Consider the following 17,680-nt stretch of genomic DNA (forward strand, 5'->3'; position numbering starts at 1 on the left):
TGGCCAGGTCCGGCCGCGTGCTCCCCACCACACAGGTGGGTCGCGGATCCCCACGCGAGGAGCGCAGGCGGTGCTTGAGGTGAGCGAGGCCCGCCCAGCCACGGGTCCCTGGCCCTCCCTGCGCCTCCTGCCCTCCCGGGGCCACGAAGTCCCCGAGCTGTGCCCGCCGCCTCACCCGGTATCCCGCCCTCACCCGTCCCCTCGCCACGGGCCGCTCGCCGCCCCCCACACCCCTGTCACCCCAGCCCCTGCCCCCCACACCCCGTTCTTACCCCAGTCTCCTCGGCCCCCACAACCCCTCAGCCCAGGCTCCTCTTCCTCTACCCGTCACCCCAGTATTCTTGCCCCCTCACCCCAGTCTCTTCGCCCCCCACACCCCATTCTCATCCCAGCACCTCACCCCCACCACATCCCCTCACCCATCTCCTCTCCCCTCACACCCCTCCTCACCCCAGCCCCAAGCCCCAACACCCCACCCTCACCCACCACACCTGACCCTTGCCCCAGTCTCTACACCCCCCTCACCCCAGCCCCCCTGCTCCACACCTCAATCTGCTCGCCCCCACACCCCATTCTCACCCCAGCCCCCTCCCCCACCTCCTCACCCCAGTCTCCTCACCTCCCACACCCCTCCTCACTCTAGTCTCCTTGCCCCCCATACCCACCCCAACACACCCTCACCCCCACACACCACCCTCACCCCCCCTCAGGCCTCCTCACCCCATCTCCTCACCTCCCAAACCCCGCTTTCACCCCAGTTCCCTCACCCCACATCTCCAGACCTCTTACACTGCACGTTCCAGACTCTGAACTCTCCCATACGACCTGACCCTCTCACCTGTTGCTCCCACACCTGGAACACCTGCACTCCACACACCACACATTCCTTCTCCTCCGACTCCAGGACTCCCACCACACATGCACATGCCGTTCCTGTGCTGCTCGCATGCATGTGCCCCTCACAAAGAATCTCTGACCCGAGAGCCCCACTTGTCCTTTCCCAGTTCTCATTTCCAGGGGGATCCCAGCCTCTGCCAAACTCTTCAGACCAGGTAAGACCCTGAGACTACAACCAGGACTCCAGGCCCGTGAGCTCTGCACACCTCTGGAGTCTCCACTCCCCAGGACCCCTGTGACCTCCAGCCCTTCACACCCAAAGTGATTCTTAAGCCTGTCCTCTCCCGCTCCCACACTCCCTCTGCTCTCCTAACCCCATTAGTTTGCTGTTACTCTCATTCCCTTGGGCTTTGGCACTGGACTAATCCTCCTTTCCATCCTAGTCTTGCTCACCTGCAGCAACCTTATCAGGAAGGAAAGCCATGGACTCCTAGCCCATGGTCTTCCTCCAACAGTCTTCCTCCACCCCAGCTCATCCCCGCTCCCTGGATCTGCTCATCCCACCTCTGAAATCCAACATCACTCTGGTCACAACATCCATCCCCAGCCCACCTGCCCCGCCAACTACATGGCCTCCATGCTTCTGCTTTGTCCCCACCCATCATCTTCACACCTCTTAATCCACTCTCTTACCTGTGCCCTCACTTTGCCCGTCCACCACACTCATTTCAAAATCCCAAGCCAGCTACACTCCATCCCTTTTCTCTGTGCTACCCTAGAGTCCTAAGGGTCCTGTGCAGCCATGTGTCCCCAGCCACACAACCACTGCTTCTCTGCTGCATATCCAAGTGTCTCTAGTGAGGTGCTCAGCTTTGCCAAACCCGTATCATTCTCCTGAAACCAAGAATGTCTGTTAGGAGAAGAACCTTTTCATTGCCATTTGTGGGTGAGCTAGAGACCTCAGGTCTTAACCTGGACCATCTGGACCCTTACCTACCATTTCTAGGGTAAAGTGACCTTTTTCCTGTCTGAAACCAGCCCATGCACCATCAATTACCCTTTCTCCTGTTTTCAGCCTTCTCTGTTCAACTAAGCTCTTTCACATAAACCTAAAGACAGGCAAGTCTCTGCCTTTATAGATTAAAAAAGAGAAATCCTTCCCTCTATCATCCTGTCATTTATCTCCTATTTCTCCTACCTGTCTCAACTGAATCTGCATGCCCTATCTATTTTGCCTAATGCTCTGTTAATTCTTTATTCTTGGAATTCTTGTTGTCATTGTTACTGTTACTCAGTTACTCACTGAGACCTGACACCCAAATAAAAGGTCTTAAATTCACTGGGCCCTTTTGTAATATTTGACACTGGTGTAACATCTCCCAACTTAAAAACGAAAGATACCTGTAACTCCACATTACATTCCAGCTACTGGCCCTTTCTTTGCTTGTCTTTGAACCAGAACACACAAGTTTTACTTACTTCTCTTCCCTTCTCTGTAAACATATTGCAGTCAGGCTTTTGTCCCTGCTGCCCCATGAAAACAGCTTCTGTCAAGTTTGCCAGTGACCTGCAGATTGTTGAATCCACGGCCACTTTTTTTTCCTTATGCTACTTTATATGAGACACAATTGATCACTCTGTTTACTTTCTTCACTTGACTTCCAAGACTTGCTGCTGCTTTTCAGTCTCCTTTGCTGGTTCCTCTTCTTCCCAAATTCCCAAATTGGAGAGCTCCGATCTCCTTTCCGTCCACCCTCACTGCCCAGGAGACCTCAGCTAGTCCCATGGCCTTAAGTGTCATCTGTACCCCAGTGACTACCCAATACAGATGTTCAGCCAGGCTTTTCGCAACACTACAGATACATATTTCTACTTGGATGTCAGCACATACTGTTGGCTCCATGTTTCCAGCATATTCAGAATCCAGTCACTTCTCACTACTGCCACTTGTAACACTCTAGTCCAAGCCCTGTCATCCCTTACCAGGAGTTCTGCCACAGCCTCCTCTCTGCTTCACCATCCCCATCCCAATCTGCTCTCAGCATTGCAGCCAGAGTGATCGTTTGACATATTTGTTTGTTTTAGAGAGAGACGGTGAGCACGTGTGTCAAGCGGGGCTGGTGGGCACAGGAAGAGAGAATCATAAGCAGGCCCACACCCAGCGCGGACCCAGGGGCTTGACCCCACGCATGACCCTGAGATCATGACCTGAGCTGAAACCAAGAGTCAGACGCTCCCAGAGAAATCCTTTTAAATCATAATTCAAATCGTGTCACTCCCTCAAATTTCTCTAATATCTCCTCCGCTCACTCAGAATTAAAGTCAAAGTCTTCTATAAACTGCAGTATCCTCCCCAGCTTCTCATCCTCATCTCCTAACATCCTGCCCTCCTTCATTCCTCTCCAGCGCTTCTAGCCTTCTTGTTCTTCTCAAGCACAGTTAGCCTGAAGGCTTTTTCATCCCTGTTTCCTCACAGAAAGTGAGCTCACATGCTCACTTCCTTGAGTCTGTTTGAAGACTCACTTTCTCAGAGGGAATTTCCGTAGTTCACCATAGGTGGAGTAGTTCTTGCCACTCCATTATTTTGTAACCTACCTTGTTTTATTTTCTATCACCACCTCATATTTTCTATATTTATGTGTTTATTGCCTATCTCCCTTGACTAGAATGTAAACTCTACAAGGGCAAATATTATCTTTTGTTCGCTAGTATACTCCTAGCACCCAAAACAGTGCCTGATGCTCAATAAATATTTGTTGACTAAATGAATTAACTGGCCCATCCCTCCTCTCTTCTGTTGGTCTCAACTACATACTCCCCAATTCTCTACTTTCTTTTTATCAGTGTCTTTTACGGGGTCATTTTCTTCTGCTTTTAATGGCTGATATTTAAGAGCTTCTTCCAAGTCCATTTTCTCTTCTTTTACACACTGTGAATGATTTCATCTTTTCCCGTAATTTAAACACCATCAAATCTCTATTTTCAGTTTACCCTCTCTCTAGGGCTCTAATCCTGTATTTCAGCTGTTGGATAGCTTTGCCTGGACGGGCACCACACGCTCAAGCTGTCCCAAACTGAGCTCGCTGTTAGCCTCTTCATTCCATTCCTCTACCCCCATTCTTTGTCCTTTGTTCCATCCCTCCCGACAGTCAAGCTCAAAGCCACCCACTGTATTGTCTGAGGCAGCCGTGAGAAAATGGCATGCTAACGAGCTCCGCCTCTAGAATCAGGACTGTGCTCCAGCCGGCTCTGCCGCTGCTTGGCTGTGTGACTTGGCTTAGATCCTTCCACAATCCCCAGTTTCCTTATCTGCACAACAGGGAGAGTAATAGCACTTACTTTGTTCCATGGTTGTGAAATCAGCCAGTGCTCATTGAGAATTTACACGGTTCCTGACACATACTAAGCATGAAATACATGTTAGCTTTCATATTATTCACTTCATATCTCTTTCTCACCTCCTTAACATAAAATATTTTCTGAGCAACTACTCTGTCTATACCTGGTGTTACACATAGAGTCATGCCAACTATTTCATTTGGTGAATGTGGGTGTCTGCTATCCCCACAGCTGTGTGCGTCTTCACGATCACCTGCAAAGGAGCTATTATTTCCATTTTACAGAAGAGGAAGCTGAGACTTATGGAGATAGGCTAACTTACCAGCCTTTCACAGCCGATACATGGCAGAGCCTGCATTCTATCCTGGAATTTCAGGGTACACACAAGTTGTTCTTTAGTTGCTTACTACGCCTTGTTAGTTCTGTTCACTCACATGTTTATCAAGAATTTATTGCATACCAGGAGTGTAATGTGTGAGCGCACAGACTGGAGCCAGATTCTCAGGGCCCAGTTCTTAGATCTGTGTCTTTGCTGTCTGACCTGGGGCAACTTTGGTCATTTCTCTGAGCCCTGTTTTCCTCATCTGTAAATTAGAACAATAACAATACTTACTTTTTAGGGTTCTTCTAAAGGTGTAAATGCTTAAAACAGTGTCTGGCTGGAACAGTGTGGAAGCTGTTGAAATGTAAAAGAGGTGCCGCCTTCAGAGCTGGCGATGGGAAATGTGAGGAAAGACTTCTAGACGTGACGCTTGAGCTGAGTCTTTAAAAACAAGAGAGCATGAGGGAAGGGTATTTCAGGCAGTAGAATAATATATGTACACACATAGAGGCAAGAGAGAACATGGTGTTTGCAGAGTTCTCAATGACTTGGCTATAAGGGTCATTTTATATGTGAAGGCTTTGATTTGAAACCGAGCAAGGACATCTGGGTGAATGGCTATTGCTCTTCAAAGAACCTTGCTATACAACAGGTTTCTTTTTGCCAGACTTATTTCTTTGTTTACAGCACTGAGTACCTGTTTATTTTTTAATCCCTTTTTTCTGTAGTCCTTAGTTGGCATATGGTAGATACCCCAATTTACCAAATATTGGATATGACTGAAGCTTAGAGTAAATATGAGGACATGGCTAGATATTGATAAATATGAGCTCCGGTAACTTTAAAGGCATTATTTAGACAGAGGAAAGAGTATTTGAATGTTTACTTTGGTTTTAAAAAGTAATATTATTTTATTAACATTACTAATATTAAAAATCCAGTTTTTCTTGAGCATTTAAGTTTATGCTCTAAATCACTAGATTTAGATTATTAGATTATTATTAGTTTATTAGATTATTAGATTATTCTAAATAATCATCTCATTCTAAACTCTTTTTTTTTTCAAGATCTTTTTGATTTATTTGACAGGGAGATCACAAGTAGGCAGAGAGAGCGGGGGAAGCAGGCTCCCCGCCGAGCACAGAGCCTGATGCAGGGCTCAATCCCAGGACCCTGACTGAGATCATGACCTGAGCCAAAGGCAGAGGCTTAACCCACTGAGCCACGCAGGCACCCTCATTCTAAACTCAATCTTATTCTAGGTCTAGCAAATTTAAATAGTAATAACGTTATGTTTTTGTTCCATTTACAAACTTAAACTTAGTGTGTGTGTGTGTTTGGTTTAACAAAAGTTTAATTCCCATTCTCATAAGGTCCATCACAGGTCTGGGAGACTCCAGAAAAGGAGCTCTCCATGTGGAGGCTCAGTATTGCAGACTACTTTGACCTTGTGGCCCTGATTTCTATGTGGACAATCCATCATTGAGGCAGGAAGAGCACTACAGAGTCTTGCAAGTACCCTCAGTTGTCTTAACAACAAACCTTCCCACTTAAATAATTCTTATAAATATCATAAGTGAAACTTATAAATATGGTGAACTTCAGGTTCTCCTAAATGTTCTAAACCTCTTTGTAAAGTTAAACAGATTTTGACTTAAAATTGTAACCCATAATCAGGGGCCCCTTGGTGGTTTACTCGGCTGAGCACCTATCTTCAGCTTGGGTCATGATCTCAGGATCCTGGAATTGTGCCCATGTCGGGCTCCCTGCTCAGCGGGGAGTATCCTTCTCTCTCTGCTCTAACCCCCCCACCTCTCAGTTGTGTGCTCTCTCTTTCTCAAATAAATAAAATCTTTAAAAATATATAAAATTATAACTCATAATCAATTTCACATTTTAAACCAGAACGACAGAACTGACCTATTGACTCTAACAAGCCAAATTCTTTTAAACATAGAAATGCATAAAATACCAAATATTCACAGGAATTTTACTTTTTAAAGATCTTTATTTACCTGAGAGAGAGCACAAGTAGAGAGGAGGAGGAGAAGCAGACTCCCTGCTGAGCAGGGAGCCTGATGCGGGCTCAATCCCCAGACCCTGGGATCATGGCCTGAGCTGAAGGCAGACGTTTAACTGACTGAGCCACCAGGCACCCCAGAAATTCTTTTTTATGCTCTTCAACATGTCCTATCTTAATTCCTTACCTTCTCAGCATTATAAGTTATTCACCCACTAAGGAAACACCTGTTGTATCCCATACAGTTTTTGGAGTTCCTTTCTGTTGTACTCTTTAGAGTTGTCTTCTCAGCTTGTTGAGATGTCATGTCATCAGAGGACATTAGCTGGGGTCCAGTGACTCTCTGAGAGTCTGGACTTGACTTAGGAGTCCAGACTTGCTTCCCTTCTACCTCTCTGGCCCCTCTTCCTCAGTCTCCTTGGCTGGTTCCTTCGCATCTCCCCAAACTTGATGGACCTCTTCTCCGTTTGTATTATCTCCCTTGATCTCACCCAGCCTCATGTCAGATAGCATCTGTATGCTGATGACTTCTAAATTTCTGTCCTTAGCCTACTCTGTCCTGAATTCATTTATCCAGTTGCCTACTCAGCATCCCCACTTGGATGCCTCATAGATATCTTTTTCTTTTTATTGTATTCGGTTAGCCACTGTATAGTACATAACTAGTTTTTGATATACTGTTCAGTATTCATTAGTTAAGTATAACACCTAGTGCTCATCACAGCACATGCCCTCCTCAATACCCATCACCCATCTTAACATGTTCAAAACTGAGTTCTTTCTTTCCCACACAACCCAGTGGCTTCTCGTTTTCCCTCATCTCAGTTAACGGTGTCTCCATTTCTGGTTGTCCAGCCAAAAATCTTCGTGTTGTCTCTAACTCCACATTGACTCAGCAAATCTTGTTGGCCCTGCCCTCAAAACGTATCCTGAATTATCCTCTTTCATATTACTTACATCATTTCTGTGCTAATCCAAGCTGTTATTATCTCTCACCTGCATTATTCTAGTGGGCTTCTAGTCTCCCTGCTTCCACCCCGGTCCGGAGAAGCTGCTCTCAACCTAGTGATTTATTAAAATGTAAATCAGATTATCACCCTCCAGACTCCCATCTCACTCAAAGAAAAAGAATCTCTTTGGTGGCCTCAGGGCCCACCATACTTCTACTCCCCCACATTTTTACTTCATTTTCTGCTACTCTCCCCCTCCCTCTCTCTATACCAGCTATAGCCTTCGTTGCTCTTCCTCCAGCTCATCCAGCTAACTCCAAGCTCAGGGGCTTTGCTCTTACTCTTTCCTCTGCCTGGGATACACTTTTCCCAGATATCCGTATAGCCCGTTCTCTCACTTCCTGCAAGTCTCTGGTCAAAATCACTTCAGCGCACACTTACTTTTTTATTTCTAAGTTTTTCTTTAAATTCCATTTAGTTAACATATAGTATAATGTTTAGTTTCAGATGTGCAATGTAGTGATTCAACACTTTTAATCAAGACTCAGTGCTCATAACAAGTGCACTCCTTAATATCACCTATTTAGCCCATCCCCCCACCCACCTCCCTTCTGGGAACTGTCAGTTTGTTCTCTAAGAGTCTGTTTCTTAGTTTGCTTCTCTCTTTCTTTTTTCTCCAACTCTTTGCTCCTTTTATTTTTTTAAGTTTTTATTTAAATTCTAGTAGTTGACATACAGCATAATGTTAGTTTCAGGTGTATAATGTAGTGATTCAACACTTCCATTCAACACCCTGTGCTCATCATAACAAGCCTGTACACGTATTTAAATTACAGCCACCCCCTTCACACACACTGTTCCACCCTCCATCTCTGGTTGACTTTTTTCCTTGATACCTATCCCCTCCTTATATTTATTTCACTTATTAATCTTGTTCATATTCTCCTCTCACCACTAGAATATAAATTCCATGAAATCAGGAATTTTAACCTGTTTTGTTCACCACTGTATTCTCAGAGTCTAAAATAGTGCTCAATAAATATGTGTTGAATGTGTGGGTAAAAGAATATAACAGGTATCATATAAATTAATGAATTGAGCAAGTGGCTACACAACTTAGATATGAAGTGTGTCATTATCTACTTTGCCTTTGCACAGATTTTGTAACCACCTACATGATAGAATGATTTTATTTCATTTTTAATTTCTTTAGCTCTTTTATAAGAAAACTGTAAATTTTTTTAACTTTACAGAGTTTTATGTTTTTTCATGGATCTTTTCTAATCATGTCTCATGAAAATACACAACTCTTACAGATTTTAATTTGAGATGTCTTAAGGCTTTCTTCAGTTACTTGGTCACAACCCGGAACTGGATGAGATTGGGAGGAGTCAGGAGCTAGGTTGTTAAGGATCTTATATATGTAGTAAGAGATTATGTTTTATCCTGAAAGAAAATGCAAGCTATTGAAGGGTTGTTAACAGAGTGACATGGTTGGATTTGCATGTTATGTAAGGTCATTCAGGAGGTGAACTGGAAAACGGATTTGACAAGATGAAGCCAGAAGCAGGAAGTTAGGAGTTTATGAAAATTGTCCAAGTGAAAGGTGAAGAGAGCGTGCACCATTAGTTCCAAACTTTGTATTTTTAGCTCCAACCTTTCTCCTGAATTCCAGACCTATATATTCAACTGGCTATTTGAATCTCTACTCACAGGTCTAAAAGGCATCTCTCATTAACATACTCAAAATAGAGAATTTGGGGGGCACCTGGCTGGCTCAGTCGGTGGAGCTTGTGACTCTTATTCTCAGGGTTGTGAGTTCAAGCCCCATATTGCGTGGAGATTACTTATATAAATAAAACTTTAAAAAAATAGAGCATTTCGTTTCCCTTCTAATCGGTTCTCTTAGTCTTCCCCACTTCAGTTAATAACACCACCATGTATTAAGTTGTTCTCATCAAAATTAGGAGTCATTTTGATTTTTCCCTTCCCATCACTTACCCTTGCAAACATAGACATATCAGATCCCTTTCCAAATTCTTTTGGCTCATCTTCTAAAATACAGCCTGAACCCTTCCACTTTTCACCATTGATATCATTACTTACCACCCTAAACCAAAGCTACTTCCACCTCTAGACCATTCTAGTGCTCCCTTAGCTAACTGGTTCCCCCACTGTTACCTCCTCTCAGCCTTCTATAGTACTCCATCTTCCAAATGGCAGCTGAAGTCATTCTCTTAAAGCATAATCTCTTGCTCTCAATTTCCAGTGGCTTTTCCTCATACTCAAAACCAAAATTCTTGTCTACTGAACTGATCTCACCTTATACCACTTTGCTCCTTAACTCCATGCTGTACTTTCTTTCCATGCTTTGAAACACATGAAGACCACTCCCAGCTATTCTTGACCCATTCTCTCTGTCTTCCCTTAGCTCTTTACATGCCAGTTCCTTTTTATGATTCAAGTGTCAGGGGCACCTGGGTGGCTCAGTTAGTTGAGCATCTGCCTTCAGTTCAAATGATGATCTCAGGGTCCTGGAATTGAGCCCCACATTAAGCCCCCTCCTCAGTGGGGAGTCTGCTTGTCCCTCTGCCTCTGCCCCTTTCTCTGCTCATGCTCTCTCTCAAATCAGTAAAATGAAATAAAATCTTTAAAATGCTTACCACTGAAGTGTCAGTTCAAATACTGCTTCATTAGAAAGGACTTGGCTGACTTGACAAGCTAAAGCACCCCTCCCCACGAAAGGTCCTCTTTATTAAACCATGCTGTTTTGTTTTCTTTGTGCAGTGACCACAAACTGAAGGTATCTTTACCATTCTGTTGTTTATTATTTGTGTCTCCCCCTGGAATGGAGGCTCAGTGAGAGCATGGGTTTTATCTGTCTGGACCCACAAATATACCACAATATCTACACAGCCGTAGTAGATGTCTGGCACATAGTAGATGCTCAGTCAATCTATTCAATGGTGGATAAAAGAATGGACCTCAAGTAAAGCTGCAGCCTTAGAGAGAGGGAGGATAAAGTCTTTAAAGAGCTGGGCGAGACTATGAGTTCCACAAAGGTAGCGTTCACTGACTACTCCCAAGCATTGGGCCTTCTTGACCCATAGATGGGTCAATATTCCATGAACAAATAAAATGGGTGAGTTTCAGTGACCCCTTATGTCAGGAAAATAAGACAAGGAGAAATTAAAGATGACCTCAGATTTCTGGTTTGGCCTATCCAGGCGTGAGAAATAGAGCTGGAATCGAAACCCTGACATCTATCTCACTGCATCTTCTTTCTGTGCACCGCCTAGATGGCTGATTCTGACCCTGGAGAAAGAAACTATGACAACATGCTGAAAATGCTGTCAGACCTGAATAAAGACTTGGAAAAGCTACTGGAAGAGATGGAGAAAATCTCAGGTAGGGTGTTTCCCCCCTTATTTCCAGTAGGTCAAATTCTTCCTACACTTTTGAGCTCAAATCAACTCCCTTAACAAGGTCTTCCCTGACCACCTCTCAGCTTCCACGCCATGTAACTACTCTACCACAGAGTTGGACCCTACCACTAAAGATCGCCTCGCAATGTTTTCTGATTACTTTATGTGTGTCTGTATCCTATTTCTGTGACTGGACTCTTCTGAGGGCAGAAACGGTGATTTCTTTTTTGTAACTGGGCACAGTACCAAACCCAAGCTCAAATACTTAGCAAATGACAAACAGTATAACACCTGTGAACAGAATTAGAACTGACTTTCTATGAGTTGTTTAAATACAGAACACAGAGTAATAGTGCTAAGACGGATGAGGTGCTGAAATGGGAGGTTCACTTAGTTCCATGGAATAAAGCAGCAGGGGAGTTGAACAAGTTTCTCCGTTTTGGGAAAAGAATGTTAGTCTGTTATTCAACATGTTTCCATTAAGTGATAAACAGCCATGGTAGTGATACCATTATAATTACTTTTTCAAAGATTTTATTTTTAAGTAATCTTACAACCAATGTGAGGCTTCAACTCGTAACCCCGAGATCAAGTCATATGTTCCACAGACTGAGCCAGCCACCCCCATTATAATTTCTTTATTTCATTCTAATCCAGAATATGTATAATTCTCTAATTTGTAAGCCTAAGTTATATTAAAGAAAATAGTAATATAAAACAAATTTTAGAAAGTATGCATACTCTATTCAAATGAGAAACAACATGTTTTTAAGGACATTATTAGTTTGCAAATAATCTCCATTTATTACAATGGGCTTTTGAAAATTTCTACTTAAAAATGTTTGCATTTTTTGGTCTATGTACTTGAAAGCTTTTTATATTTTTAAATCACCTTTTTAGAAAGTTCTATAATCCAGAGCACCTGGGGGGCTTGGTTGGTTAAGTGGCTGCCTTTGGTTTGGGTTGTGATCCGGGGGTCCTGGGATCAAGCCCTGCATCAGACTCCCTGCAATGGGGAGTCTGCTGCTCCAGCTCCTTCTGCCCCTCCCCTGCTTATGCTCTCTCTCTCAAATAAATAAATAAAATCATAAATAAATAAGTAAATAAAGTTGAATAGAGATGCTCCTTCATTAGAATAAGTAGGTAGGGGGCTGGAAACAGACATCAAGATGATTAATTATAATTTAAATATGTAAATTAAAACACATTTCAATTTTATATTAAAACTATAATCTGGCAGATGCTGATAATGGTATATACCAAGCGCTACGGAGGGAACAAAAAAAGAGAGGCTGACTGGGGAGGCAAGTGAGGCTTTGAACAGAGCACTAGGGAAGGAATTGAGATTGGACAGATGAGTCAGGGGTGTTGGAGGTAGACAAGACAGGCAACCCTATAGAAGAAATAGCCTAGGCTGTGTGCCAATGAAGGAAAGCCAGGTGTAGTCAAGGAACGAGATTAGTGCATGGGAATCACAAGATCACAGACCAAAGAAAGAAGAGGTTGTAAAGGTAAGAAGGGTCTCAGTGCCAAGCTAAAGAGTTTGACCTTTCTTATTTAGGTAATAGGAAGCCATTTGGGATCTCAAGGAAGAAACTTATGTTTTGGAAAGACATCCCTGGGGGCGCCTGGGTGGTGCAGCTAAAGCTTCTGCCTCTTGGTGTCAGCTCAGTTCTGATCTCGGGGTTGTGAGGTTGAGCCCCATGTTGGTGTCCTCGCTCAGTGAGGAGTCTGCTTGAGTTTCTCGCTCTCCTTCTGCCCCTCCCCCTTGCTCACTCTCTCTCCTCTCTCTCAGATAAATAAATAAATCTTTAAAAAAAAGAAAAGAAAAGAAAGAAAGATACCTCTGGTAACCGAAGAAGAATGGTTTGGAGAAGGAAGACTAGAGGAAAGATCATTCAGGAAGTTTGCAAAACTAAAAGCTAAAATGGGGGCCACCTGTGTGGTTCAGTCAGTCAAGCAACCGACTCTTGATTTTGGCTCAGGTCATGATCTCAGGGTCATGTGAGATCAATCCCCACATCACATGGAACCTGCTTAAGATTCTCTCTCTCTCTCTCTCTCAAAAATAAATAAAAGCTGAAACAATAGAAAAAATAAAATCAACAAAACTCAGTCACCCAGAATTAACTATTAATGTTGGTGAACCTTATGGCAAGTCTCTGTCTGTGCAAAAATAGAATGATGGATCAATGGATTGATGCATGGAGGAATCTTTTTTTTTTAAAGATATGCTTTAATTAAAATAGAATCATACTATATAAGCTACTTTTAAAATAGGGTATTCACCATTTAAATTGAAGTGAAACTGAAGAAATTCTTCACTTTTTTTTAAAGTATTTATTTATTGGAGCGAGAGTACAAGCAGGTAGGAGGGGCAGAGGGAGAAACAGGGAGCCCTACACGGAGCTCGATCTCAGGACCCTGGGATCATGACCTGAGCCAAAGGCAGAGGGGCTTTAACCCACTGAGCCATCCAGGCACCCCGAATTTCTTCATTCTAAACAAATATTTTTTTTCAATGTAAGCAAATATCTTTATGTCAGAGAAGGATTTATTAAAAAGTACACAAAACACACTAATATAAGGAAAAGATTAGTAATTTAACTACATTAAAAATAAGAACTTTTAAAAAACATGTCCCAATGTATAAGTACATCAAGTCATCACATTGAACACCTTAAATATATACATTTTTTTTAGCATTTTAGTATTTTTATTTTCTTTTTTAATTAACATATAATGTACTATTTGCCCCAGGGGTACAGGCCTGTGAATCATCAGGCTTATACATTTCACAGCGCTCACCGTAGCCCACACCCTTCCCAATGTCCACACCCCCACCACCCTCTCCACACACTCCCTCCCAGCAGCAACCCTCATTTTGTTTCTCTTAGGCTTTGTCACCCTCCTGATCCCATCTTTAAACACCATAAAAAATACATTCGCTTCTGTAAGATTGTTCCAAAATTAAGAAGGTTTGTGGGAAAACATTAAGGAAACTCATGTTATTTCTTCAGGTATTTCATTTATCCTTGTTCAGGATCTAATAATACTAATAAGCAACATTTATTCAGTGTTTATTAAATGCTAGATGCTGTTCTAAGCACTTTACGTGAAATAGTTCATTTAATCCTCACAACAGTTTTATGAGCTATAGGGACTCTTACTATCCCTATTTTATGGATGAAGAAACTGAGGCAAAACTGTCATTCATTATACTGTATTCGTTCATTATCAACTACAAATAACATTTATATTAGTAATAATATTTACAACATTTACATTCTGTTCACATAAATCCTACAGTTGTTGAGATTTACACATCCTGTATTCAATAGTTCAAATATTTAAACCTAAAAACTATAGCTATGGATATGTTCCTTGAATTTATAAAGGTGGGGGCACCTGACTGGCTCAGCTGATAGAGTATGTGATTCTTGATCCTGGGGTTGTAGGTTCAAGCCCCATGTTGGGTGTGGGATTACTTAAAAATAAAATTCAAGGGGCACCTGGGTAGCTCAGATGGTTGGACATCTGCTGTTGGCTCAGGTCATGATTTACAGGTCCTAGGATTGAGCCCCATGTCGGGCTCCCAGCTCACCGGGGAGTCTGCTTCTCCCTCTCCCTCTGCCTCTCCCCCTTCATCTGCCCTCTCTGTTTCTCTCTCTCTCTCTCTCTCTCCCTCTCTCTCTCAAATAAATGAATAAAATCTTAAAAAATTAAAAAATATGTCTACATTTATAACTGGATGGTAATTTGGCTAGGTGATTATTTTCTTTACAACTCAAAAGATGTTTTCAGCATTTAGTGGCTCTGTGTGAGGCCTGCCCATGTGTTTCCTCTTGAAAGTGACTTACTTTTTCTGCCTCTAAGATTCTTTATTCTGGAAGTTCTATACTTCACTAACATGAGATTGGTGTTAATATTCTCTAACACTTTTTGTGGGATACATTAGACCTCTAGAGCAGTAGGCTTCTGTTATTATTATTTTTTTTTAAGATTTTATTTATTTATTTGAGAGAGAGACAGTGAGAGAGAGCATGAGCGAGGAGAAGGTCAGAGAGAGAAGCAGACTCCCTGTGGAGCTGGGAGCCCGATGTGGGACTCGATCCCGGGACTCCGGGATCATGACCTGAGCCAAAGGCAGTCGTCCAACCAACTGAGCCACCCAGGCGCCCCTGTTATTATTTTTTTTTTTTTTGAGAGAGAGAGAGAGAGAACATGCACACACAAGTGGGGATAGAGGGCAGAGGAAGAGGGAGAGAGAGAATCATAAGCAGGCTCCATTCCCAGTGCAGAGCTGGATGCAGGGCTCCATTTCACCACCCTGAGAGCATGACCTGAGCTGAAATCAAGAGTTGGACACTTAACTGACTGAGCCACTCAGGCGCTCCTTTAGTATTTTTTTAAAAGAAACATGACAAAGTATACTTTGTATACTATTTCTTTGGTTTACTTCTTCAGAAATTCCAATTATCCATTGTACATCTTGTTTTGTGTTAATCTTCTTTATCATCTCTATAACCTCTCTTATTACTTTGTTATTTTCCATTTTATTTTCTGTTGGTTCCTTGAGACTGTTCCTCTAGTCCCTGATTGTGCTGTTGTAGAAAAAATTGTTCATTTTCAATCTCAGATGTAGAAAATTGATTTTATCATACCCTCAGTTCATGATACATTGTGATAATTGGCCCACGAAGAACCCCTCTAGTTTATTTTTTATTGCCTTATTCCCATAGCCATTCTCTTTCCTCTCTCCCATAGATATATATTTTGTGTGTGTGTGTTCTTATGAAATACATGTTGCTATTTTATAAATTTATTTTAAATTTCTGTAAATAGTATTGTGTTATATGTCTCGTGCTGTTTGTTTGGGGTTTTTTTCATTCAGAACTATGTATGTCAGCTCGTTCCAAGATGCCATGTATACATCCAATCTATTGCTATTAAATGCTGAAAAGTTTGCATATGCAGTAGTGTGCCTCGTTCACAGCCAGGATCGCCTAAGCCACATGGGTGAAGAACATGGAAGGCAAAGCTCACCCCCGTGGATGAAGACAAATTCTCAGAGAAGGGCATTTGGGCCAGGAAAGCATCTCAATATGTATTTATTTCTCCATATGTGAGCCTAATTGGGTTTCTGGGCTCTTTCCTTCTGCCTTCCCTAATATTCTTATTACTGTTTTATTAAACCTTTACATGGAATGCTTTGTTCATTCACTTTTGTTCCTTTTTTTTTTTAAAGATTTTATTTGTTTATTTGACAGACAGAGGTCACAAGTAGGCAGAGAGGCAGGCAGAGAGAGAGGGGGAAGCAGGCTCCCAGCTGAGCAGAGAGACTGATGCGGGGCTCGATCCCAGGACCCTGAGATCATGACCTGAGCCGAAGGCAGCGGCTTAACCCACTGAGCCACCCAGGCGCCCTCATTTTTATTCCTTTTTAAGTCATGAAAACATTTGGGGCTGTGGATTTATCTCTAGATATTTTTGTACAACCCATAAGGATTGATAAATTGTGTTCTTGTTTTTTATTTTTAAGTCACCTTTATTTAGGTATAACTTACAAACAATAAAATAAACATATTTTAAGTATGCAATTTGCTGAGTTTTGCCAAATGTATACACCAGTGTAACCAACACAACTATCAAAATACAAAATATTTCTATCACTCTAAAACTTTTTCTTCTGCTCCTCCCCAGTCAATTCCTACTCCTCCTTCTCCAGCACCAGGCAACCACTGATATAATGGCCTAGAGTTTCATATAAATGGACTCACGCAGTATACATTCTTGTGTTAGGCCTCTTTTGCTCAGTGGGTCCAGTCAGCTTAATAGCATCAGTGTAATGGACCAGCTTGATGTCCTGGGGAAGAGAACAGCATTAAAAGTCCCTGCCCAGTACATTATGGCATCAAGCTGGAGAGTTGGTACACCTGAGTTAGGGTAGTGAAGATGTGTTGTTGACCTTGTCCACAGAAAACAAACTGCTTATGGCGGTCTTTACTGATAAGTACAGAGAAGAAGCATTCGCCAGATCAAACGCTGTGTCTCAGATATCAGGGGATGCATTAGTTTGCTCAGGCAACAAAACCTCATCTAGAAAGCAGCTGAAGTAGACCCACCATCTGACTGAGTGTACAGTAATCCACTGTTGTTCTCTAAGGTCTGTCTTCTATACAGGCCAAATCAGCAAATTGAATGGGAATGTGGAGAGATTCACCCCCTGCATTTTTCAAATCCTTACTGGTGGCACCAATCTCTACCATCTGGCCAGGAATGCAGTGTTGCTTTTGCTCTCCAGCTTTCATAGGTAGAGGCAGTTCTAGTGGTTTCCATTTGGCCTTCCTACCATAATAGCCCACACTCCTTGGATCAGGGAATAAATGTAGGGATTCTCCCAGTTGCCGAGTGATCTATTTCAATTAGGCGTATTGGAAATGGGAAAATTTTCACAAGTGTGTTCAGAGACCCATTGAGCCCACTGTAAGACAGACCCAAGCTAGAACTCCATTGACATCATGACCTCCTTAAGCCCCTATTCTGAGTGGTAGATCACTGTACTGACTGGTAGTGAGATATTCTGGGTCTCCAGGAATTAGTATCAATTCAGAGCCAGCATCTAGTAATCCCCAAAAGGTCTGATTATTTCCCTTTTCCCAGTGTACAGCCCTGCAGCAGTATTGTTATGAGGTCCCTATTCCTAAAGCTGATGGTCACGGAAGGAAGAAAAATAACAAAAAAGTAATTACTTTGGAGGCGCCTGGGTGGCTCAGTGGGTTAAGCC

At 42.6% G+C, this 17,680-nt stretch overlaps 1 protein-coding gene across 1 annotated transcript in view; it reads left to right on the forward strand.

Moving 5' to 3' along the window:
- Positions 1–17,680, forward strand: part of SYCE3 (synaptonemal complex central element protein 3) — a 28,387-nt gene continuing 10,707 nt past the window's right edge. The window contains exons 1-2 of the mRNA XM_032882673.1: positions 1–79; positions 10,768–10,876. Of these exons, the coding sequence (XP_032738564.1) occupies positions 10,768–10,876 (109 nt within the window). The 5' untranslated portion in view covers positions 1–79. The remainder of the gene's footprint in view (positions 80–10,767; positions 10,877–17,680) is intronic.

This window comes from Lontra canadensis, unplaced genomic scaffold, assembly GCF_010015895.1.
Source record: "Lontra canadensis isolate GAN:19392208 unplaced genomic scaffold, GSC_riverotter_1.0 scaffold84, whole genome shotgun sequence".
Classification (NCBI taxonomy): domain Eukaryota; kingdom Metazoa; phylum Chordata; class Mammalia; order Carnivora; family Mustelidae; genus Lontra; species Lontra canadensis.